Source organism: Carassius carassius, chromosome 7, assembly GCF_963082965.1.
Source record: "Carassius carassius chromosome 7, fCarCar2.1, whole genome shotgun sequence".
In the NCBI taxonomy this organism is placed as follows: Eukaryota; Metazoa; Chordata; class Actinopteri; order Cypriniformes; family Cyprinidae; genus Carassius; species Carassius carassius.
In genome coordinates, this window is record NC_081761.1 from 12473576 (window position 1) to 12498897 (window position 25322).

A 25322-nucleotide genomic window follows, 5' to 3' on the forward strand; every position below is an offset into this window, starting at 1 on the left:
TCTTTGCCATTATTTATATATAATATTTATCTTGCATCTTTAGCAAAATTACAGTTTTTTTTTACAAAAACTAAAATTTATATTAAAAAAATAAAAATAAATTCTTAAAATTTAATGTATTAAAATAAAAATTAAATGTATGTTTTATTTAAATATTGAAATGCATTTTAAAATATTAATATAAATCATAGTTAATGAATAATACTAAAACAACACTGTAATGAAGTGGCTTTATAAAGTGTGTAGGGGGAGTTTTAGGGATAGAATGAATGTGTGAGTGTGCCTTAGTTGACCTCTTGGAGTGTAAGTGTGTGTTTGTGTCCATAATGAAGTGCATATGTGTGTGAACCGAGTGTGTGAGCCATATGTGTGTCCACTCATTGACCTTTCTCATGTGTGTGTCCATTTATCTCAATTCTTCTTTGATATACTGGCCTGTCAGGGAGTTTTAGTGCGTGTTTTAGGTTTCTCTGATATAGTGCAGCTGTCATAGATTCTGCCTATCCTTATTAAACATCCATTTGTGCCAGCTGTGTCTGTGACTACACATCCTCTGAGCTTTTTTTTTTTTCATGTCAATTAGGCTTAGAACCCAGCATGTAGCTAATGGATGAGATAGACGGACCAACAACCGGACACTTCAGTCCTAAGACCAGCTTTTCACCCCCATGCCAGTGTGTGTGTGTGTGTGTGTTGACATGTACATATGCATATACACTTTTTTATAGCCTTTATAGCGTTTGCAAAACGCTTTATAGCGTTTGCAAAAATGCTCCTCATCTGTGTCCTACATTCTGTGTGAATATCTTTAATTTTCCCTAGTCATTCACATTGTGCCCACTGCTTTATTCCCTCAATTTGAATATGCTAACGAGGTTGTATTCTTATTCGGAGCCACCTGGTATCCATAGAGACTGATACCTAGAATGCATACGTCGCATACATGAAAACACAGATGTTGGGGTCAGTTTGCTCATTGACTCGTAATGAAATCACAGACGCAGCACGGTCTGGGTGGGTGTATGTCTGTGTCTGTGTGTTGTAATGTTTGCTTTATTAGGGATTAGATGTAATTACTTGGATTAACATGCTTGCTCAAATAATCCCTGTGCTAAGAGACATGAGTTACTGACTCCACCCGCTTTACCGACACAAACGATTTTGAGGAAGAAATTTAGATGCCTTAAGTTGTCATTTAGAAAATGTATTTTGGTGCATATGACACTGATTTGTACTGCAGGATAGAATTTTACAAATTATTAGTTTAAATGCTAAAGCAACAAGTGGCCTATACAAAGGTATGCTGCATGTACATTTGTAAAAATATCTCTGTGGAACACAAAAAGGATTCTTAAATGGAGCTTGTGCTACTTGATCTTTACACACTGGACCCAAGACTACACACACACACACACACACACACACACAGAGGCAGACACACACTGACCTTAAAACCTCCTCATACCAGCAGCCAGAGGTCGAGTCCATCTTTTAGGAGTAAGAGCACATGATGTGTAAATCAGTAGATAGACAGCCTCCCACAAAAATAAATTTTGTTTCATTTATTTTGAAAGAAAAAAAAAAACATTCTAACTGTCAGGATATTACAAAACTGAAAATCGCAAAAATACAGTGAAGTCTGGATAGGCAGTGAAAACCAACAATATTAAAATCTTATTAAAATGATATTGAAAATGTTTTACTTTGGCAATTTTATCTATTGTGTGTGTGTGTGTGTGTGTGTGTGTGTGTGTGTGTGTGTGTGTGTGTGTGTGTGTGTGTGTGTGTGTGTGTGTGTGTGTGTGTGTGTGTGTTGTCAAGGGAGGGTAGTAATCTAGTTGTGGAGAAAGAAAGGTTATAGGGAATGCCACTCTTATCTGCTATTGCAACAGTCAACAAAGCTACACACTGATAACACTTCCTGTTACACTGAACCAATCATATACAAACGCACTTGGCAGCAACAATCACACTCTCACTTTGAACTCAACACTGGGCTTAAAAACACGTGGCAAGAAAAAAAAATCAGGTAAAGAAACTGGACTTTTTAAAAATATATATTGAGTAATCTACTAAATTATTTATAAATAGAATAAAACACATTCACACCACACCACACACACACACACACACACATACACACACAAAATCAAATGTTTAATTATTGTAGTTTGTGTGTGTGTGTGTGTGTGTGTGTGTGTGTGTGTGTGTGTGTGTACATACTATTTCAAATTTTCCACTTTCAGGAAGCAAGTACCACAAATCTGCCTTTTTAGTCCTTTTTTAATTACAGTTTTGTTATAATATTTCATAGCCTAAATGTTTTTCTTTCACAACATTTTTTGGAACACACACACACACACACACACTCATGTTTGTTTTTGTGAAAAGTGGGGACATCCCATAGGCGTAATGGTTTTTATACTGTACAAACTGTATATTCTATCACCCTACACCAACACTAACCCTAACCCTCAAAGGAAACTTTGTGCATTTTTACTTTCTCAAAAAAACTCATTCTGTATGATTTATAAGCGTTTTGAAAAATGGGGACATGGGTTATGTCCTCATAAGTCACCCTCTCCTTGTAATACCTGTGTCATACCCATGTCATTATACAGAGTTGTGTCCTGATATGTCACAAAAACAAGAGCACACACACACACACACACACACACACACACACACACACACACACACACTAAGACAATACCACCTTTCCAGTTTACAACTCCAAGAAGTTACTGCCAGGATGTGCATACCCAAACTACTCCCCCATAATGCTCCCTTCCTCCAACTTCCAGTCATGTAGATTTTTCTCTATACATATACAGCTATACTGCAAAATGCAGACATCTAGAGTCCTCTGTTTTAAAATTCATTGCAAAAACAAACATTTATAATTCAATGCAAAAACAGACATTTAAATTTTTTTTACCCAGAAACAACAACAAAAGATGCTTCTTTTGGTTGTAATTCAATTTAGTTTTGTCTCAGATTGGTAACTGAATCTTACGTACATGCCTGTATTTCTCTGCATTAAGGAATATCACTATTGAGGAAAAGTAAGGAGAGAATGAATTTTTGAGAAAGTTATTGAGAATTACCCTGCATGATTAGCGATTTGGTGTTTTTGCTTATCACCATTAGAGGGCGCCCCATGTTCTGTTACCATGTTTACAGCAGAAATGACAATGGAAGTCTTACTTTTCTGTATAATGTCGATTTTATCAATGAAGATGCATGGAATTCAACACAGTATAGTTTAAAAATGTGAATCATGTAAGTGAACTTTTTTTTTCCTTTCAAACTGTTAAACTTGAAATTAAGTAGCTGTTTAACAATCAGGGCACATGGTCTTGAAACAGGACACTATGTAACCTCACTTTCCATACATAATTAGAAACAGTGTAAAATCTTCTCCAGATCCAGATGAGTGTATCTTAATGCCATAATCCAAAGTCAGCAATTAGTTAGCAGATCTTTTTGTGCAATGTAAATTACAGAAGACTATATGGTAGTTGTCCTGCAGCACAGTGGTGTTAACTGCCTTGTGTTAGGGCACAGCAAAAGGGACAGATTATAACAGAAAATTTATTCATATATATTTATATATATTCTGGACAATGTTCATATTTTGTAATATATAAAAAAAGCCAAAAAATACTTGTGGAAAAATAAATAAAATACAAAGGAAATGCATTATATAAATAGTACAACATCACTATAAATATACTATATGTATAAAATATTTGCACAATATACATTCAACAATATATTTTCCTATTTTTATTGCCAATGGCCACCACCAGCCAGAAACTTTAGAAGCAGTTTATCCACCAAAGCATAAGCTGTGTGAAAAAATAAAAGCTGCTCCAGACAGGATTTAAATCATTATATTACAAATGATAAGTAGATTTAGGCGGGGAAAGGGGAGGGGTTTCGATTTCAATAAATCCTCTTTGCCTTTCTTCACTGGTTAATAAATAGGGTCATGCATTCAAGCCAATCGGAGGCAGCTGGTCTTGAGGCTCAACCTAAAGATGGGCTCGACAGCAAGTCCATTTTCAGTGTCAGAGATCTTCATAAAGTGGTTAGCTGCATTTGGTGCACCAGGTTTGTTTGTGTGTTCATGGTAGCTCCTGATTGGTTTTGGTAATGCCTCGCTGTTTCTTCATTGAGTTACTCTTTTGTTGTATTATCTTCTGTTCTGTTTGAATGTAGTCATCTATGGGACACACACATACAGATGACATTTTGTTTTAGTCATTAGTTCAGTCAGTATTTGGGTGGGTAGATAAAATAGTATTTACCTTGATGATTTGTATTGTATGTGTAGACAGCAGCCAGGCCAAATAAGCACATAATAGTGAAAGCAATGATGATGAAGACCAACTCAAAACCTGAAAACAACAGATCCATAACAAACACACAGAATTCCACCTCTACATACACACACACACACATACAGAGTGAGAGAGAAAGGTGAAAGCATGATATGATTACACAGCATTAAGCAGTTTCTTATTACAGAAGATTTTGTATAGTAACAGAATATATAATAACAGGGCCCTGAAGATATTAATGTAAGAATGACTGAACAGAGAAAGTCCTTTAACAAGCTGCATGTGTCCTGGATCAGTAAACCACATTCAGTTGGAGATGTTTGTGTGTTGTTGTGTTGATGAAAAAAGCAAACGACTGTAGAAGAGCCTTGAAATATAGAGCTAGAAATATCTACCAGTAAATGCAACACTATAAGTGATAATGTACTGCCAGCCGGTTATTATTACAAATAAACCCCAACAGTGATCAGGTACAAAGTGAATATTGACTGCAGATGCTTGAAATATGAAATGAATGCTGGTATGTTACCAGGGCAGGGATGGTAAAATATACAGATGAGTGGCCATTAAAAAAATTATTTTCCATTCGGTGTGTGAATGAGCAATACGAATCAAGTATTTCAGATATTGAATCATATAAATGTATACATTTATGTATCAATGCTAATGCCTGTTAATGTTGCAGGACCAAAATTAGCTGTATTTGGCCCTGTACTGGAGAAATGAAATATAGTATTATATGATGATCAAAACTTTTGAATATGAAACATCCACAAATGTAAATTACAGTGCCATTCAAGGTCATAGACTAAAGCATTGAAACTTTAATCTAAACTAAATATATATATATTACAAAACCCCCATTAAACTTATGTTATTCCTGCTATAGCTGCCAAAAAAACATTAATAAATGTAATTGAATAAAAAAAAAAAAAAGCTTATTAATATTATAAAACAAATTAAGAATTAATAAAATAAAATGCTTCTTAATATCAATACTAAAATGACATCATCCAAACCTTCTATAGACTTTTAAATAGTAATAAAAAAACATTCTTCTGATGTCAGCAATTACTCTTATAGGGCCTTAACGTTGTGTGTAGCCAGAGAAAGAGAAAATGGATATAAATACCTTGTTTTGCTTTCTTTCTTTCAACAGGATTTAACCCATCGATAGTAGATCATTTAATTTAATCTGCACACAGTGAATAAAACATGCTTGTGTGTTAGACTTAGCTCTTACCAGCTTCTCACACAGAGTAATCATAGTCCAATTCTTCCTACTTCCTTACTGCTGGCTATAAACCACGTCAACGTTTAAACCCACTTTACAGACTTGAGGTACCTACAGACATACACTTGCTGTCTTTATTGTTTACCTGAGTTCGCAGCTGGATCCAGTCCAGGTGATGAGGTTTCAAGTGCATTTAAGGCAGCAGTATACAGGTCAGGTCATGTGCAAAGTATCCGTCATGACTGATCCTGGTCCACATCGCATGAAATCATTCTCGAGTATGGAGAGGCCTTTAGGTGGACTCAGACGATGAGTGGCTCCTCAAGTCTTTCTTTGATATCCTCATTGTCTTTTTAGTAAAATAAGAAGAGAACAAACCAAGAATGCCACGTCACTTTTGAAACTAGTTGAACCTGTTTTGTTAGGCTACAGCAATTATAGGCTATATGCAAATATTTGCAGTACTTGTGGATATTTGATAAATTATGATAATGTCCTGTCAGTGTTTTTATTACTTCTGAGTTTAAGATTTGGTTACCTATTTCTAGTATCTAGAATTTTAGAATGTATTTAGAGAATACAAAAATTATTTTGTATGGTTTTGTTTGAAGTACTTTTTTCAAGTAAAAGTTGGCTGTGTATGAAGAAGAAACATGTTTTAAATCGATGCTACACAATTAGAGAAAACAAAAAAGGGCTGAAAAATGAGTAGAACTTCAACACCCATAATGCACTGGGATCGATCACGTTATGCTTGAGCAGGGATACAAAAATGCGGAAGAACCATCTGTATAGTTTTTAAAAAAGCCCTGGAGCTGTTAAAAGTCATTTCACTTTTGCTAAAAAAAAACAAACATCTTGTTGCAGGTAAAACATAAAAAATGTACTTGTACTACTGAAATTGTTACAAGAAGCTCATTAGGTGGACTCAGTAGTTTGGTCCTAATTTAAAAAGTTTATGCAATAGTTATGTTTTGGTAAAGAGTAGGTGGTGTAGAGTAAAGTTACATGAGATGAAGATTATACTCGTACAGTAAATATTTAGATTCTTTAGATAAGCTAGTAGCGCAGTGTAGTTTGGCGATACAGTTACATTTTTTTGTAATTAAATTAAGTCATTCTGTTACATGTAACTAGTTACTCCTCAACACTGGTGAAAACTGGGAGAAAAAAAGGTCTATCTATTTCGAGTCTGTTTTAGTCATATGATAACTTTTTGTGACTAACAAAGCCAAATTAAAACATTATTAGTTATTTACTGATAATTATTTACTGACAGTCTTCTCTTCCAGTGAGCTGGCAGCCATAGCCATATCATTTGTGACACAGAACGATTGACTCATGAAAACCAAATCAGTCCAATTCATGAGTCAATTCACTGGAAAGCCTCACGAATCACTGATAAATTGATCTTTGCCATTTCTCACTATAAGGTGGATGTCAAGATTTTCTGTTATTAAGCACTTACGCTCTATTTTTTCACAAAAAAAAAGAAGCTATTTTACAACTTGATTGCAATATAGTGAGCAAGCTGGCTGTCTGACTGTCCATTATTGAAACATACTGGGATTGGACCTTGTTTGGACCACAGCCCAAGTTCTAAATACAGGCTTACACAATTTTCATATTGGGTGAATTAATAGAGATGTAAAAGTGTTGTTTATGTGTATTACTCATACCTGTAGTCACACATCTCCCCTGTATTAGGCCATACAGGGTAAAAAGACTGAACACTACCAGAGAGAAGAGAATAGTGTACCCCTCCATCTCAGTGAAGGGAGATGCCATCTTCTTCTTTTGAATGAACAAACATAAACTCAGTGCAAAATCAGGGCATCAATGATACTTCAGCACCACTGCGGCAGAAATACTATAGCAACACTGGCATATTATCAAAATAACACAACTGACACATAATCACACAAATTATGACACATAATTACTTACATGTACTACCGCACATACAGGTGTCCACTTTGAAGTCTTTGGCGCTGTACATTATTTTTGATTTGGTTGTGTGTGTGCACCTGTTTGTATACAGGTGATGCTGTAATATGATGAGGGGGTAACTGCAATGAGTGGCTCATATTGCATGGTGAGAGTAACGATGGTTGCACCCTGGATACCAAATACAAATGCAAGTAGACATAAACTCAGTCATGATCATACAAATCCCAGCCTGCCTGTCCCTTATCGAAATAGCAAGCATGCTAGGAATGTCATGTTGTGGAAATCCATGCAGACGGTCTCAGCATGTCCAATTATTTCTGGCCAGACTGGACATGAATATCAATATATATATCAATATATATATTTAAGTATATGATTTTAAGAGGTTTTTAGCCTTATCTTGAGCAATTTCCCTTTTCAATTAAATGTATTGTGATTTTAGAATGTTTAAAGGGGTCAAATGATGCAATTAAAAAATGTCCTTTCTCTTTGGAGTGTTAAAAGCTCTTGGTGGATAAAAAAGATCTGTAAAGTTTCAAAGACTAATGTCTCAAAAGATCTCCAATGAGATATTCTTTATAAAAGTTAAGACTTGTCTTGTTTCTATAAATGAGAGAAATTACATCTCACAGCATCTCTTCTTCTGAGTGTGATAGTAGTTTTATATCCAGGTTCAGTTAAGCATAACTAATGGACTATATATAGGTGCCTTTATTTGTTTTCTGTTTCAGTGTTTGCTCCTTGGGTTGATAATCAGCCATGGGTATAGTCAGATTATGAGATTTTGAGATTTATGTATATAAATTGGTTTCTACAGTAATAAAAACTATATTTAATTGAATATTTAATTAGGCAAGCAATGTTGTTTACAATTGGTTGCCTGCTGTTAAAGCAGACACAGTTTCTGAAAATCTCATGTTAATATTAAGTACCTATAGCATAGTATTGCATCCTTCATAAATCCAAAGACTCTTTAGTTTTATCAGATTTATAAAAGACAGATACAGCTTCTCTACAAAAATAGTCAGGCTACTGAAAGCATGCAATGGGCGGAGATAAAGAGTCACGAGTATGCTAAGCTTTTGCGTAGTAATTGTCTGCAAGGTGTGACATCAACATTAATTAAACAGGAACAAAAGCTTTATTGACTTAAATTAATTATGGCTAAAAATCAAATCCAGCCAATCCTGAATCAGATCCTGATGACTTCTGCAACCCAACTGAAGCACATTGTCTAGCTCTAGTTCTGGATGATGTGTGCATGTCGTGTTTTTCAGAGAGAAGGGTCTATAAGGAATTTACGCCATTTATGATGTCATACAGGGCCACACTTGAATAAAACTTTCCGAAACTTTTACAGATCCTGAAGGAGTGTCTTTGGCACAGAATTACTCAGTTATATGTCTAACTTGTTTTATTAAACTTTGGTCATGTTTAGCATGAGAATCCAATACTTTAACAGTGTAAATAAGTCAGAATACATGAAATAGCATTAAACTTCCCCTTTAATTTATGTGTGCTGTCAATACTTCTACTGACATGCTTCTGTGAGCATTTAGGAAATACGGCAGCTCCATATGTGTGTGTATATTTATATATATTCTCATAATAATTAACATATTTATATTTTCATTACATGAAATAACCCTCATATGTGGCCCTGGACCACAAAACCATTCATAAGAGTCCATTTTTGAAACTGAGATATATACATCATTGTTACGTTCTAGCTCCCTAAAGAGAGGGGAGCCTGACAACCCACTGCTCGGACCCACCGATGCCAGCAAAGGAGGTATGGAGTTGCGGTGCGAGAAAAGGACACAAACACCAAATACCGTAGAAAAACAAAGCTTTTATTTAGCCACGGTAATATTATAAATAAAAATAATATATTGTAAATAATAAATGATTTTTCTGGGAAAAGGGGAGGGCTGGACGGACCAAAACAAAGAAATAAACAAAAAGGGACCCCACCACTAACCTATACTAATCACAAATAAAATAAATACAATCACTATCTGGCACACGATCAGGGCGCCCTAACCAAACTTACAGCTGGTGGTCCACCCAGGTCTAGCTGGTGTTTCTAGATAAAAGTACACCTACGGGTGATATATGTATACCCCGGGGTAGCTCTAAATCTACTCCCCAACTCCCGATAAACAACAGAGAGAAAAGGAAAACAAAAATAATTAGTACAAATTATAAGAATCCACAAACACACAAGTGCTCTGTCCTTCTACTACAAGTTCCAAAAAAAAAAAAAGGAACACAAGTTAGGTTTACTAACACATAGAAATAGTTTAAAACTATTCTCAAATGTTTCAATCAAAAATGTCAGAAAACCACACACACACACACACACACACACAAACACAAACCACAAGCAATACCAGGGGTGTATTCCCGAAAGCAGGGTTAACGTAAACTAAACCCTGAACTCTCGGTTGATTAACCCCAAACCTTGCTTACTCGAGGTATGTGGTTCCAAAAATGCGTCCGGGAGTAAGTTCATTCAACTCAGGGTATGTTCCTGGTTAAGACTCAAGACATTCTCAATAGAGTGTTTCTTTCTTCTTCTTTTGTTCATTAGTTGTTTACATACTTAGTGCATATCGCCACCTAATTGATGGCTGTGCAATCATTTTTTTTCCATTTAATCTTTAATCCTTGAGAATGTGAATTATATTGTTTATTCTAATTATACATTAAGTCATATCAGATATACGTATTGTTGGCTATTGCTAAAAAATATACCCGTGCTACTTATGACTGCATACTTGAAATTACCCCATATCAGATCCATACAGATGGAGCTGGGGAAGGTGGAGGGTTTCTAAAGCACTCTGCAACTGCTACAGCAAGCACTAGCCAAGTATTTGAATGTTGCTCATTGGCTGCTGATGCAAGTAAAAACAATCGGCTCTACCATTTGAATAATGACAATGATTATATTAGAGTAGTTGGGTTTCATGGCAGAACTCCACATGTACATACATACACACACACACACACAGGCTGAGAAAGTATAACTCTCCCCAGCTGTTTTTATAAATTAAGCATTTAACAGTTCAAATGTTAAAAGCTAGTTTGTTTAGTCCAGTGTGTGTATGGTGTGAGTGTGTGTTCCAGTAGCTGAGGTTGTGTGCAGCCCCTGGGGTTGTAAGCTGATTAGCTGGCTGCTCCATCCCACGCTGCTCCTGGAGGGAGGAGATTTGGAGCTAAAATAACCTCTAAGTCCTCTCAGCAACATGTTTACAGGTCAGGTAAACACACACACACACATTCACAAAGTGAGGCATCACTGTAGCCCTCAGGTGGAGTATAATTTAAATTAGTTCTTTCTGTCAGTCTGTCTCTCTCTTTCCCTGTCACAAATCACTCAGGTAGAATGAGAGAGGTTGGCTTCAGCTTTTTTTTTGGGGAGGGGGGGGGGGGTGACGACCAGCTCTGCAGCTGAAGTCCAAGTTCTTAACCAGGATACTTAACCTGATTCATGCATGTGTCTGTAGGAGCGTGCATACGAGCTCTGGAACGGGTCTTATTCTTTGTTTCCATGCCGACCCTCAGGATGGTGTGAGTGTGTTGTCTTTCGTGGGCTGGAGGCAGCGAGGTATCCCGCAGTCCTGAGCACTGCTAGCATGCCTGTGCATCAGATATCCGTTGTGCCCATCGCCAAGGAGACTACCAATAGTTCCAGCCGGAATAGAGACAAGAGTAAAGAGAATGAGGCAAGTACAAAGATTTAACACAGAGAACCTGTGATGTATGTGGAGTTTTCAGAAAAAATAGTTTGTCTGATAGCAATTAGAGTTATGTTTATGATACAGATGTAGCCATCCATGGTTTTCCATGTGATCTGGTCTGAAAATACTAGTTAGTATTTTGATAGCTTCTGTGGAACAATAGCACATCATGGTGACTGTTGTACAAGTTGTAAGTTGTGCATGTTGTCCTATAATAAGATTTGTGATATTTAGTTTGCATAAATCAGTGAGATCTACTGTAAGTGCCAACGCAAGCAAATCCTTTTCAGAAGTGAGGGTAAAAAAATGACTCAGTCTTATGTAGCCTAGAGCAAGAGCTGGGCAGAGTTGTATTGGAAAATAAATTTATGCTATAAATAGGCAGCGTTACATATATTTCCCCCTCTTCAGGGTCATTGACATTTCTTTCAAGTGTATTGTAAATCAGACATGCTTTCCGTTATGTGGCTGCAGCATGTTTGCAGTTCAGTTTGTTTCAGCTGTGTGAGTGTTTCTAATATCCAGGACATTTTCTGATATTTGATGCATTATAGTCAAGATATTCTTAGGCTCAGATGGCACATCCACAGTCTGTTTGCTGACCGCTGGATGCATACAAATATGGCAAGTGCTGGCTAAAATCTCAGCTCCAGTCACTTTGAGGAAGTAATCTCTGGATTAGCAAAATATTTTCATTTTTAAATCTGAAATATATTCAGTGTCGGTTTAGACACTTTTAGCATTACCCATGAGCATAATTGTATAGTTTGTTATATCTGTGAAATAATTATCCAGATCCATAATTTATAGCCACTGAATAAACACAGATTTGTTGCAAGTATCAGAATACATTTCACTGGATTGCTCAGATTTTGATCACTCCTATGCAAATTAGTTTGTATATTGTGTAAACACTTTGTTCACCCAGTGGTCTCTCAGCATCTAAGATGTATTTAAGAAGGTCTCGTCCCAATGACCTGAACCTTTGTGTGTGTTGGTGTGTGTGAGGGATATTCATCACTGTACCCTGGACCATTTATCAACAGTATGGTCATAGATGGATAGTACTGTGAAAACATTTAGGGTTTATCATGCCAATGAAATAATGCAGCTTTAAAGGTATAATGGCCATTTTGAGTTTAACATCATGTGTTTATCATTTGACTAGCATGAAGGACATATTAAAAGATATAAGAATAATACATAAAATTAGATTTGAATGTCCTGAATGAAATACCATGCCTGAAATTGTGCAAAATTCATATTTTAAGAATTGGCTCCCTTAGTTCATCAGTGTGCATTTGAATAGAAATGAACACACTGCACTGAAGGTTAAATTGAAATTGAAGAATTAGATTGCACTGAATTATAATAAAAAAATTCAACACAGTATTCATTAAATAATTGATCATTCATTTAAGAGGTATATAGAAATTAAGTAAAATTAAGACTTAAAATATTTTTAAAGTAAAGGCTTTGTGAAGCCATTTACAAAGTTCATTTCAAATTCTTGAATAAAAATCACATTTGAATTTTAATTCTGCTTCATTTAAAATTCAAATTCAAGAAAAATCAATCTCAGCTCAGTTATGGATGCATTAAAGGCAAGGGAAGGCAAGTTTATTTATATAGCACATTTCGTACACAATGGTAATTCAAAGTGCTTTACATAAAAGAAAGTAAAATAATAATGAAGAAAAATAATAACAAGAATAAAACAAGCAATTTTAAAACTTTTTAAATTATTAAAAAATGTACTTATTTAAAATGAATTTAAAACAGTTAGAAAATGATTTTACATAATAGAAAAAAAAAAGAAAAAATGAATCACTAAATTTCTTTATGGCTCAAATTACATACAAAATAAAATGTGAATATATGGTGTTTGAATATTGAGCAGCTCAAACTCCGTTAAAAAAATCTAGAAGTTTAAGAAAGAAAATAATTGTGGTGCTTACCTGTGCAAAAGTTATCACCATGCTAATATGTTGCTGTGTTGTTACTAAGTTTTGTGGTCTTTATTTCACTGCAAGTGGAAGTCGATCTGGCTAGTGCTTACTAGGTGGTTGCTTACTGTTTCTAAGTCAAAAGAGCAAGTCTATAATATTCTGGCCCCTAAATTTAACTCTGTTCTACTTCAGTAATGGGATTGTTTTGAACCCATATAACAACTGACAGGCAGAAATCTTATCAAATGTAACAGCACACATTTTTTTGATCAAGTTGCTATTTTCATCCATCATTCATGTCAGCAGGCAGCAGCACAAACGATTACATGAAGAAATTACTTCTTAATGTTAGGGGGGTGTTCCCATCCTTAACCCTAAACACCAGAGAAAGTAACTCTGTGATAATAATGCCTTGCAGGCACTGTAACAGAAGAACTGAGTGCAGAGCAAGCACTTGTTCCAGTTCTTATGTTCTTTTGGATAGGGCCTTATTTAACTGTATGGAGACTCTCAGACTCACTTTTAAGTGTGTAAGTATGTTGTCTGAAAGAGTGGGATGTGCATTTATCGTGTTCCATGTCCATGAGTTAACAGCTGCCTGTCTAGCGGGAGTCTAATCCACTGTGCTCTCTGCTGGAAGCGTCATATTCGATCACTCACTAACACACATACTCACACACATATGCACATTCACTTGTGCACCGTGATGGGTACTAAGTGGGCTTCCCTGGAGGATTGTCCTGAACATTGATCTTTGAAACTGGATACCACATACTTCAATACACCAACAACAAAATTTGAAGTGTATTAATTATGATAAATGATATTGCTATTCAAAATTTGGGCTGGTGCTTTTGAAAAAAGTCTTTGATGAGCATCAAGGCTTTATTTATTTTAAGTCAAGAAGTTTACTTTTTCAGTAAGGACACATTAAATTGATCAACAGTGTCAGTTAAGACATTTATGCAATATATAAATCATTACAAAACAATTATATTTTAAATAAATATTGTTCTTTTGAACATTCTATTGATGCTATCACAGATTTGCAAAAAAAAAAAAGGAGAGTATGTGTTTAGTGGTTGGTAATCTGTGCTGAATTTGCATGCATGTGGAATTAGGTTCAGTGTTGTTGCTCTGTTTATATTGTGATTGATGGATGCATGGATATTAATACATAGATTAAGTTTGTCATATCAGGCACTTAACAGGTGATATATGAAACAAATTCAAATGAACAGATTATTGGTTGGTTATTTTAGCTAAACTGATCATGTCATTTCACTGAGTTTATTATATAATTTAGAGTTTTTTTCTAAAAAAAGAATCTGCTCTCAACTTCTATTCAAAGAGTTCTCCTTGTTGACCAGTCCAAATGCTATATAAGCAGGTAATAGCATCTATATGTTACTATCTTTAGGGAGATGTTTATGATTCCATGTGAGTAGTAGTTTGTAACCAGGTGTATCCCGTCAGCACATTATCCCATAATGCACCTGTGTCTATAGTTAGCTTTTGAATGGCAGCCGGAGCTTTAATCTCGGTCGGTGATTGGCTGAATGCAGGCACACTGTCTCTTAAACAAACAAAGATCTCCAGGGATGGTCACTATTGTATGTGCACCTGCATACATAAGATTGTATGAATTCAACACTGACAGGTTTATCTATCACATAACAGCTGCTCTGAAGCAGAATGGTGAGTGTAATTGTACTAAGCAGAACTCCAGATGGCAGAGCTAGAAATCGCTACCTCAGACATCAGAAAAAGATAGGTAGGGTAGGATCCTACTCAGAAACTGTGTGAAGCCAGTCCCTGTGCATCTAAATGAATGCACGATCAGAGATAGACAACCACTCACAAATTATACCTCAGAGAAGCAGCTGAAGCTAATCCAGCCCAGCCTAGAACATAGACATGCATGTGTGAGCTCTCGCATGCATCGCCCTTCAGAGCAAGCAGTGGTGCTTGGCAGATTGGTAGCTCATAGAACACACAGAGGGGGATTTATGGGTAAGTGAATGTCAGTTTGGATCTTTCTGCTTGTATTATTCTATATTTTTGTTTTGCGATTGTGCATGTAACAGAGATGGGTTTGTATAGAGATGAAGGACTTGCAGACTAGTAAACTATAAAGTATTATAGCATGGCTTTAAGTTTTCTTGACAGATAAACTGCTTGACAAAAATTGTAAATCCATTTAAATAGCCTAGAATACATCCTTTTCTGTCATTCAGAATTTTTGGGGTCAAATTTAATTTATTTATTTAATAAATGAACACTTCTATGCAGCAATGACACATTAAATTGATAAATAGAAAGTTCAAAATACATTTCTTTGAAACAGAAATCTATTGTAGAAAAGCGTTGCCTTGGAATTATAAGGTTCTATCTGACATTTTTGTCAAAATGGAGTAATTCATATATTCTGTGACAACTACATAATGTGATGGGTTTTTTTTTTGTAAGCTGTGTACATTTTGGGCCTTTTTTTAAGAAAACAAAAAGGGTTCTATCTACAGAAATCTATGGAACGCAAAACTTTTGAAGCTCAATATTTCAAAACTGTTCAGAATGCAGACAGAACCTTATAATTCCAAGGTGGCAAAGTGTATGTACTGTCAGTTTTGATCAAAGAAACCTGAAAAAAAATCACTTAAAATATTAAGCAGCATAACTGATTTCAACATTGAAACAGTAAGAAGTGTTTCCTGTGTACAATTAATCAGCATATTACAATTTCTGAAAATTCAGCTTTGTGTCACAGGAATTGCAATATTATTTCACAATATTATTGTTTTTGCAGTATTTTTGTACAAATAAATTAAGCATTGATGAGCATAAGAGACTTAAAAATATTGTCTGACTCCAAACCTTTGAATGATAGTGTATGAAATCTTAACTGGTTGAACGTTTAAATCATTATGAGATGTAAACTACCCTTATAAATCTTTCCTATTAAATTTGGACTATAAGGCAGTAAGGTATTATAAACATTAAATAAATTATGAATTACTGTGTAGCTGCCTTGAATCAACGTGAACTGTGAAAAGAGCTATACAAATAAAATAAAACTGAAATTGATCTTCCTTCCAATACTCTATGTCTGTATGCTGTATATGCTCTGTAACTGAGATTAATAAAAGTAAATCTTGTCAATGGTCAAATTTTTCATAAGTGTTTCAAAAATGTTTCAGTGTGATGAAAACAAGACCTGAAAATCGTGTTTTACTTTTTGTTTTACAAGTTCCCCGTTCATGAAAAGTGCCAGCAGTATTTACTTGCCTGCTGATCAAAATGACTTTTTATTTATTTTAAGTCGTTTTTTTTTTGTAATGATATAACACATAGTACCTTTTCATTTAGATTTGAGAATTTTGACAGAGACAAACAGTGGTGATGACCTTTGAACCTTGATCTTAGAACACTGACTTGATCTTTGACCCTAACTAGAATTAAGAGTCAAGGCTAGTATCATGTATATGTGTATTAGGACTTTCTATGTGCCAGAAACTAGACCTCAGCCTTTACAGGGATTTTAGAATGTTCTAGATTCATTCTGGTCAGCATTTACAGTGACCTGGATTCTGTAAATTATTCAAATTCAGGAAAGGAAAGGTTTAGGAAAAAGTAGTCCTTTGATGATATGTGTGGTTAGATTTGTTCTCAGATGTTGAAGCTAGAAATAGAAATAGAACCAGATATGACCACAGTTAATGCTCCCTGTTTCAAAGCTTCATTGAGATTTATATTAAGATACATTTGTTAAATAGAGCTCTGTGATAAGCAACCATATATATATTATTTTGAATACGACAGAAAATCAAATCAAACAGTCGAAAGAACGGTGATGCTATTTTACAGAGCAGACTGCATCAATAATGAGAAAATATCAATAAAAAGGTTTTTTACATGTATTGTCAGAGTATAGAAATTCTACACTAGATGAACGAGCGCTATTTTTTTCCAGCGAGGAAGTCATGTTATCATTCAGTACAGAGGCTGTGAAGAGTGAAAGACTTTTATGTAGAAAATGAATCCATAAAGTGCATAACACACCATAGCAAGTGTTTGAATCTAATTCTAAAGCCTGTGGAAAAGCATCCAGAAGAGTGTTATTTCAGATGGTTCTCCAGTAATGTCTATAAAAACTGACAGATATAAGAGACAACTGTTGACCGAGTAGAAATATAAAACTATAATGAATGTGCACTTTGATGAGAAATTTCAATTTCATGTGAGCACAAACATGATTATCATATGGTACTGATGTCAAACAATTGTAAAACCATGTTTATAATAATATAATATAATTTTCTCACAGAGGATGCAGTTGCACCTTATGCTGGCTAAAAGACACACAGTGGGTGTATAAAATATTTATGAGCTGATCAGATGTTGGTGTCTGGCGGCTTTCACATCAATAATTCAGGGTTATATAGTGTCACTTCAGGAGAGAGAGAACAGAGCTCAATACTGTCCTAACTAACTGCAGCTACACAACATATACATTTTTCAGCAAGGTCTATCGTTAAAAATATAATAATAAAAAATAAAATAAACATTCTATGTGTGTGCTTGCAATAGCATTCCTTAGCATACACCCAAGAGGATCATTTGTGTGTGTGCTCTTGTATGTTAGCTTACAAGGAATGATAGTTAAGTTAATAATGGGCCAGGTGAGGACCAGAGGCAAAGGTGGACCCACCAAAAGCCCAGAAGGAATCAGCTCTGCCTGAGGCACATGGAGGCAATAAATGCTAATACAGATCAGTCTTCACAAACTCCTGGCAAAACAAAGCATTCAGCATTGTTAAAAACATCAGGCAAAGGTCACCAATTCCCTTTTAACTAAAAAAAGTTATTTAGTTATTGGTTAATAATACTAATAACTTGTTTAGCAAGTTCACAAAAGAAGATACATTTTTGATTAAAGATTACTAAATCAAATGTTTTTATTGAGAATAACATTCACAGATGAACGGTCCACAATCAGACTTGTTAAGTATGGCATTTGAATGAATGAAGACCATATGTATTCCCTCTCCTTTTGTATTGCCATCTAACCCAGAGTCTTTAACAATCTTAAACAAAGTCTTTGTGTTTATTGGTTACCATGAACACGCACGCAAACGGGTCTTAGGATCCGGCCGTTATTTTTAGTAATAGGATTGGTTTGTCTTAAAGCCGCAGTCACATTAAAGATCTAATCAAACATGTGACAGAAACACTGCTTCAAAAGTCAGTTATTCTCAGTTGGTTTGAGTGATATGTAAAAGAGTGCTTGTAATTTTTGCTCTACTAGCATCATCACACTGAACAGCAAAAATACCAAACAGGTTTCCCTGTCTGCTGTTGGTCAGACAAACTAACAGACAAGTTATTGGTTGAGCCCAAAGCAGAGCAAAGTTTCAGATGGGTCATATAGTTGATTGTACACTTGAAGCTAGGATAGAAGAAGGTATTTTGTAGTACAACTAAGGTATGGCTTCAGTGTGTGTGTGTGTGTGTGTGTGTGTGTGTGTGTGTGTGTGTGTGTGTGTGTGTGTGTGTGTGTGAGAGAGAGAGAGAGAGAGAGAGAGAGAGAGAGAGAGAGAGAGAGAGAGAGAGAGAGCATATGATTAATCTTCTATGTTTGCTTTTGGGTGAGAAGGCACCTAGACGATCAGGGAGTCGATCCAGCAATATATCTATGCTAACACACCCACACCATCATTATTCAAAGCAACCATAATGACAAAAAATTGCATATTATTTTGTACGTTTGTCACCTGCTGTTTCAGGCGGGCAGTTCCACTCCAGGAGCCGTGCTGAACAGTGTCTCTCAAACATCAGTTACACCGTCCTCACAGGACATATGCAGGTGAGTGTGGTCATAGGCTGATGCTGTGGGTCACCATGATTGTGTTTGGTGCTTTGCTCATCTATATGTTTGCACATCATATGATTTTATGGAATGAGTTGTGGAATGTCGGTGTCTTTTTTCTATTTATAATCAGAAAATAAACCGACAGAGGATTTTGAACAATGAAAAGAAATGTTTAGCAGAAAACTGAGATTATGATGCATAACATTTAATGAGTTCAAATCCATTAGATTAAAGGCAGCAAAATAGAATAATGCAGTTTCTAAAACATTTGGTATTAAATTATAAAATTTAATTAAAGTACAAATACAAATAAAGCAATATAATTGATACAAACATTTTGTATTCAATTATAAAATTTCAATCAATTTAAATTACACATTCAAAATAAATAATATAATTTATAAAACATTTGTATTAAATTAAGTGTGTGAAATTGAATATAATTTATTATGAAACACTATTATAATAATATTATAATAATATAAATTAGAATAGAATAATATCATTTATAAAAGATTTGGTATTGAATTATAAAATAAAATTATGCATGCAAAATAGAATAATATTATTTATAATTATTTTATTAAATTACTATTTAAGAGTGCAAATTAGAATATAATGTTTTGAAATATTTTGTATTCAATTATTAAATTAGAATAGAATTATGATTTATAAACGTAATTAGGAAAGCAAAACAATATAATTTATGAAGAATTTTATTATAAAATTATAAAAAAATTAATTAGAACAGAGTAATATAATTTATAAAACATTTTCTAAAAAATTAGAAACAAAATAGAACAATATAATTTGAAATCATTTCTATTTAATTGTTTGATTTAAATGAAATTTACGCAAACTGGAAGAATAATATAAATTATTAATCAGTTTGTATTAAAATAATTCTATAATGCAATTTTTTTTTTTAATTTTATTAAACTTTCTAAGACTTTTATGTATAAATTTGATGCATACCTCTTAAGGTATGTTAAATTATTTGAAATTACATCTTGAATGCCACATTTTCTTCCTGGTTTTATGTATTAAAAAAATGAATGAACAGTGAATTGTTAGGATAAATGAGGCAAATGAGGGGATAAAATCCACCATTCAATAAAAATTAATTATTTTAATTTTATTTGTCCATTAAGTTTTTTACTCATTAATCATTTCACGCTCTGTTGTGTCTTCTTCATCCCTTTTGTTTTTATACGTCTGTGTGTGTATGTGTTGTGCAGCTCTAGTGGTCGAGCTAAACTTGAAGTAGATGGCTCAGAGCAGACTACACCTGTCATGCCCATAAACCCTACCTCCGACTCCGCCCCCACGGCAAAACGGCAAGTCAAACGCCGTATCCGTCGGCGACGGGAGAGCACCGGAAACGTTGGGTGTGCAACAGAGTGTGTGGACCAACCGAGACATTTACGGTTGCATAAGCAAACACACACACACTCTGACTCCTCCTCAGAGGACGAGCAACGCTGCCGAGAAGCTCGCTCCTGGAGCCGCCAGAAAGCACGACGGAGACGCAGTGGCAGCCGACACATGCAAGCACGTTCCCGTGGGGAACGGGACACCACTAAACTCATGTCTGTAAACTCAGATGAGGAACAGAAAGAGAACCAGCCACCACTGTGCAAGCGCCCCAACACCAGGGCCCATAAAAAGATGTCAAAATGGGAGGAGCGTGGGGGCCAAAACCAGGCAGCCAATCACAGAAAAGGGAATGAGCTTGGTAATAATAGGACCGCCAATGAGGAGGAAGAGCCTATTACAAAGACGTATGAGGAAAGAGGTTCAGGAGATCAAAATATGTCTGTCCCATCCCCTTGTAAATGCACTATTCCTATCAATCAAAATGGTGCCACGCAACAAGCATGCACTGATGATGAGCTAGAGGTGTGCAGGTGAGAGAGCGTGATAGAGATGGATGAGCGCGAAAGGTTAAATGAACGAGCAGCTGATGGGGTTTTGTTTGTGCAGGATCTGTCACTGTGAAGGTGACGAGGAGTGTCCGCTCATCACCCCTTGCCATTGCACAGGAAGTTTGCGTTTTGTGCACCAGGGCTGCCTGCACCAGTGGATCAGGAGCTCCGACACACGCTGCTGTGAGCTGTGCAAATATGACTTCATCATGGAGACACACCTCAAGCCTTTGCGCAAGGTAACACACACATCTCTGAACAGCTCAGATCCTGTTTTATTAAACATCAGTGGCAGCAGCATATATATATATATATATATATATATATATATATATATATATATATATATTCACCCTAAAAATGAAAATTTTGTCATCATGTACTCACCCTCACGTCGTTCCAAACCTGTAAATGTTTCTTTCTTATGTTGAACATAAAAGAAGATATTCTGAAGAATGCTGGTAATCAAACTGTTAATGGTCCCCACTGACTTTCATAGTATTTCTTTCCCTTCTATTGAAGTCTAAGGAAAGTCAACAACTGTTTGGTTCTTCAAAATATCTTCTTTTGTGTTTAGCATAGAAAGAAACTGGCCCATTATTAAAAAATACAGGTTTGTAACAACATGAGGGTGAGTAAATGATGACATCATTTACATTTTTAAGGTGAACTATTCATTTAAGCAGCAGCTATTTTCAACATCGATAATAACAGTGAAACATTTAAGAATATTAGAATTATTTCTGAAGGATCATGTGACACTAAAATTGGAGTAATGGCTGATGAAAATGCTGCTTTGCCATCACAGGAACATTTAAAAAATAAAATAAAATATAATACAATAAAGTTATTTTAAAGTATAATATTTCATAATATTACTGTTTTACTGTATTTGTTGATTAGACTTGGCAAGCATGATGGTTTAAAAAATCTTACCGACCCCAAACTTTGAATGGTAGTGTTTAATACGTAAAATGAAAGGAACAAGAATGTGATACTGTCCAATATTAATGATTATTTTAATGGCTTCTGATTTGAGGCATTATAATATTGGAAATACATTAATATGGTATAAACATGTTATTATAGAACAAGCTTAAAATGCAAATCTCATTTGAATACAATTTGTAACAGTTCTCCGGCTTGAAAAACAGTTTGATGACCCCTTCAATAAGACATTTCAGAATTTCAAAATATAAATAAAATACCCTTTGTATTTTGAACAAAAATAATTAAAAACCACATATAAAAAAAAAAACACATTTTCATCTCTGCTTCCCAAGCTTGATCACAACCTACTGTGCTGTGTTTCCATAGCGACACAGTGTATGGCGTGTATGGCTTTCAGTGACTTTCATCATTTTTAAGCATATTTATAGAGCACAAAGCTATAATTTAAAAAAGAAAATTAGATCATTTATTATGCCTACAGCAAAAATGATGTTTGAGTTACACACCAACGTTTAAATGATTAGGGGGTTGTTCAAAAGGGAGACGAGCAGCAATAGAAGCAATGCTTACCTTAGTCACTCATAATAACTCTGTTTATTGAGCAGATTATTCTGAATGTGGATGTATTGTGAAGGTCAGCACGCACATAGCCTGTGCTGCCACATAGTGGCTAAAATAATAATTTCAGGAAAGGAATGCATTCATAAAGCTCTGGACCCTTGTTGGTTTTTGTTTTGTTTGTTTTTTAGTGGGAAAAACTACAGATGTCTACAAGCGAGCGGCGGAAGATCTTCTGTTCTGTGACTTTTCACCTGGCTGCTGTGGTGTGTGTCATCTGGTCACTCTACGTTCTGATTGACCGCACCGCTGAAGAGATCCACCAAGGCAAGGACAATGGTAAACACACTCACACAGAAACCTATATTTATGCATAGGTTTTAACATTTGCTAGAGGATCCACTGTTATTATGTCATAGTTAAGTACAGCTGGAATGTTGTATTGAACAAAAATAATTTTTGGTCATCTAAATGAAGCTTAAACAAAATAAAATATAAATATTCAATGAAAAGATTAAAATTTTGCCTTGGCATCTTACTGAAATAAATCTAAGCTGATGTAAACATCAGTTTAAATTACTAAAACTAAAACAAAAATAAAGTTATGAAAAACAAAACTAATAAAAGTGACAAAAGCACTTAACAAAATTACTAGAATGTAAACTACAATTAATATTAACATTTAAAATATAAAAATTAAAAACTTATTTGAAATATGAATAAAATACTATAATAGATAATATAATACACAAGCAATAATAAATAATACTTAAATAACAGTAAATATATATATTAAAACTATTTATTTGTTAGTTGCATTCAAGTTAAGAATGTTAAGATGGTCAGCATCTAAAACCATTTTATTTGAATGAGACACTAATATAGTTTTGCTTAATGTTTTGAATTAGTTTTATATGGGTTTTATGTTATTTTTGTTACCATCTATTTTATTTAAAGAAAAAAAATGTTTTAGTTAACCCTGATCTGAGCTTAATTTATTGTTTACATTCAAATATTACTAGAATCATTTTCATACTTCCTTTCCATTGCACCAAAAATTTAATAGAACTTTATTTGCATAGAATCCAAGACGGTCCTTTTTTGGTAAATGCTGATCTAAAGAGCTGTTCAGTCATGAAATCAGTTGGTAGGCTGACTTGGTAGACTATTTTACCATGGGTGTCTAGTTTTTAAACAGAATTTATATTTTAGGTGCAATTTGACTGCATGTATTTCGTTCTAGAACAAAACTTATAAAGTCTCATAAAACTGAAAACTGTACAGCTATTCAATGTGAAGCAGCAGCGATTTACAAAGAATGAATTCATCTAGACCAGCAAGTATCAATATATAGTCCAAGACAAATGGAACAAATAAGACGCACCAAAAAAAATAAAAAATTAATTACTGCAGCTTTTAATGCAATGATGAAGTAGGCTACTGTAATTTTGGGACCGTATAGCCATGTGGTAAGTAATTCTACTTCAGAGTAGCTGTAAGATAATATAATATAATGCTGTAATTCCATGCCATGCTGTCATTGCACACACAGCCTTGGTGCGTTTGTCCACTCTCAATGCCGTAGGGGTGCTGGATTGGCCGTTCTGGACCAAGCTCATCGTGGTGGCGGTTGGCTTTGCTGGAGGACTTATCTTCATGTACATTCAGTGCAAAGTCTACCTGCAGCTCTGGAGGAGGCTGAAGGCTTTCAACAGGATCATCTTTGTACAGAACTGCCCCGATACCATCCGCAACGGAGAGAACAGGCCGCCCCCAGTCACCCAGAGCAACGGCACGCACGGGACAGCGGAGGCTCCCAGTCCTCAGACAAAAACAAACACAGGAGTGGAAATGGCCCCTGTTTGACTATGGATGCTTGCTACTCTGAATCTCAGTAGCTGAAAAGTTTAGGAAAGGGCTTCTGGTGTATTTGACCAAATTGATGTGATTTACATAAAACAAAACAAAATAAAACTTTTAAATTTTTATTAGAGGGTGGGTAAACTTATGTAAAAAGTTCATATAGGGCTGTCAAATTATAACATTAAAGGAATGGCTCAATGACAAAATCTTTATTTTGGGATAAACCATTCTTTTAATTGTGAGCAATTTGCTATATACAAAACATTATCACATTTGATCCATTCTTAAATAGTGTAATAAGGGATTACCCTATTATCTGAGCCATTTAAGCTTAAACAACCTTCAAGTTTTTTGCGAGTCTGCAGTCAAATCGTATCAAGTCGATTAAAAAGACAAGACACTATAGTCAAAAACATTTTTCAAGCACTGATCAATGCTGAGATTTTAACCTATTTGGCTTTCCATAATGTTTCAGAATAGTGTGACATCTGAAATACACAGTTCAGTGTTTATTGCACTTCCAATTACAAAACATATCTTTCAAGGCCTTTCAAGTTTTTTATGAGTTACTACGGGTTTGTTCATGTATCATTTGCCTGTATTTATACAATAATTTACTCCTAAAAACATGGTTAAAAACAATATTTTTCTGACTGTTGACAGTGTTTTCTGATTTATGAAGTGATAAATAGAGATATTCAAAATCCCCCCTGTAATCTTGTGTCAACAAAATGAAACAAGAACTTTGAACCTGGTTTTAGCTAATGTTTAGATTTCTATTCTGTATATTAGTTCATATTTAGTTACATTTGTATTTTCAAACATAACATTTCAGAAAACTTATTACAAAACATTATTTTTTTTTATGTAAACAATCAACGAGAAGTTTGGTGATATCTGTTTACAGCAAAAATTTACATTTAGTCACTCT

The 25322-nt window shown here is 34.9% G+C and overlaps 1 protein-coding gene and 1 long non-coding RNA gene across 3 annotated transcripts; one reads left to right on the forward strand and one right to left on the reverse strand.

The window, feature by feature from the left end:
- Window positions 1-3307: 3307 nt before the first annotated feature.
- On the reverse strand, window positions 3308-5985 carry LOC132143044 (uncharacterized). 2 transcript variants are annotated; one of them, XR_009434164.1, is made up of 4 exons: window positions 5726-5985; window positions 5479-5541; window positions 4314-4445; window positions 3308-4228 (listed from the first exon to the last, which is right to left on the reverse strand). It is a non-coding gene; the product is annotated as an uncharacterized LOC132143044 (long non-coding RNA). The 2 variants fall into 2 exon arrangements; XR_009434165.1 differs by lacking the exon at window positions 5479-5541 and having other exon boundaries at window positions 5726-5969.
- A 4830-nt stretch (window positions 5986-10815) lies between these two features.
- On the forward strand, window positions 10816-24731 carry LOC132143557 (E3 ubiquitin-protein ligase MARCHF1-like). The gene is made up of 7 exons (XM_059553888.1): window positions 10816-11260; window positions 18869-18918; window positions 19007-19088; window positions 20333-21001; window positions 21078-21258; window positions 22720-22867; window positions 24081-24731. The coding sequence occupies exons 1-7, from the start codon at window positions 11172-11174 to the stop codon at window positions 24392-24394; spliced, it is 1533 nt and encodes a 510-aa protein (XP_059409871.1). The 5' UTR covers window positions 10816-11171; the 3' UTR covers window positions 24395-24731.
- The last annotated feature ends 591 nt before the right edge of the window (window positions 24732-25322 follow it).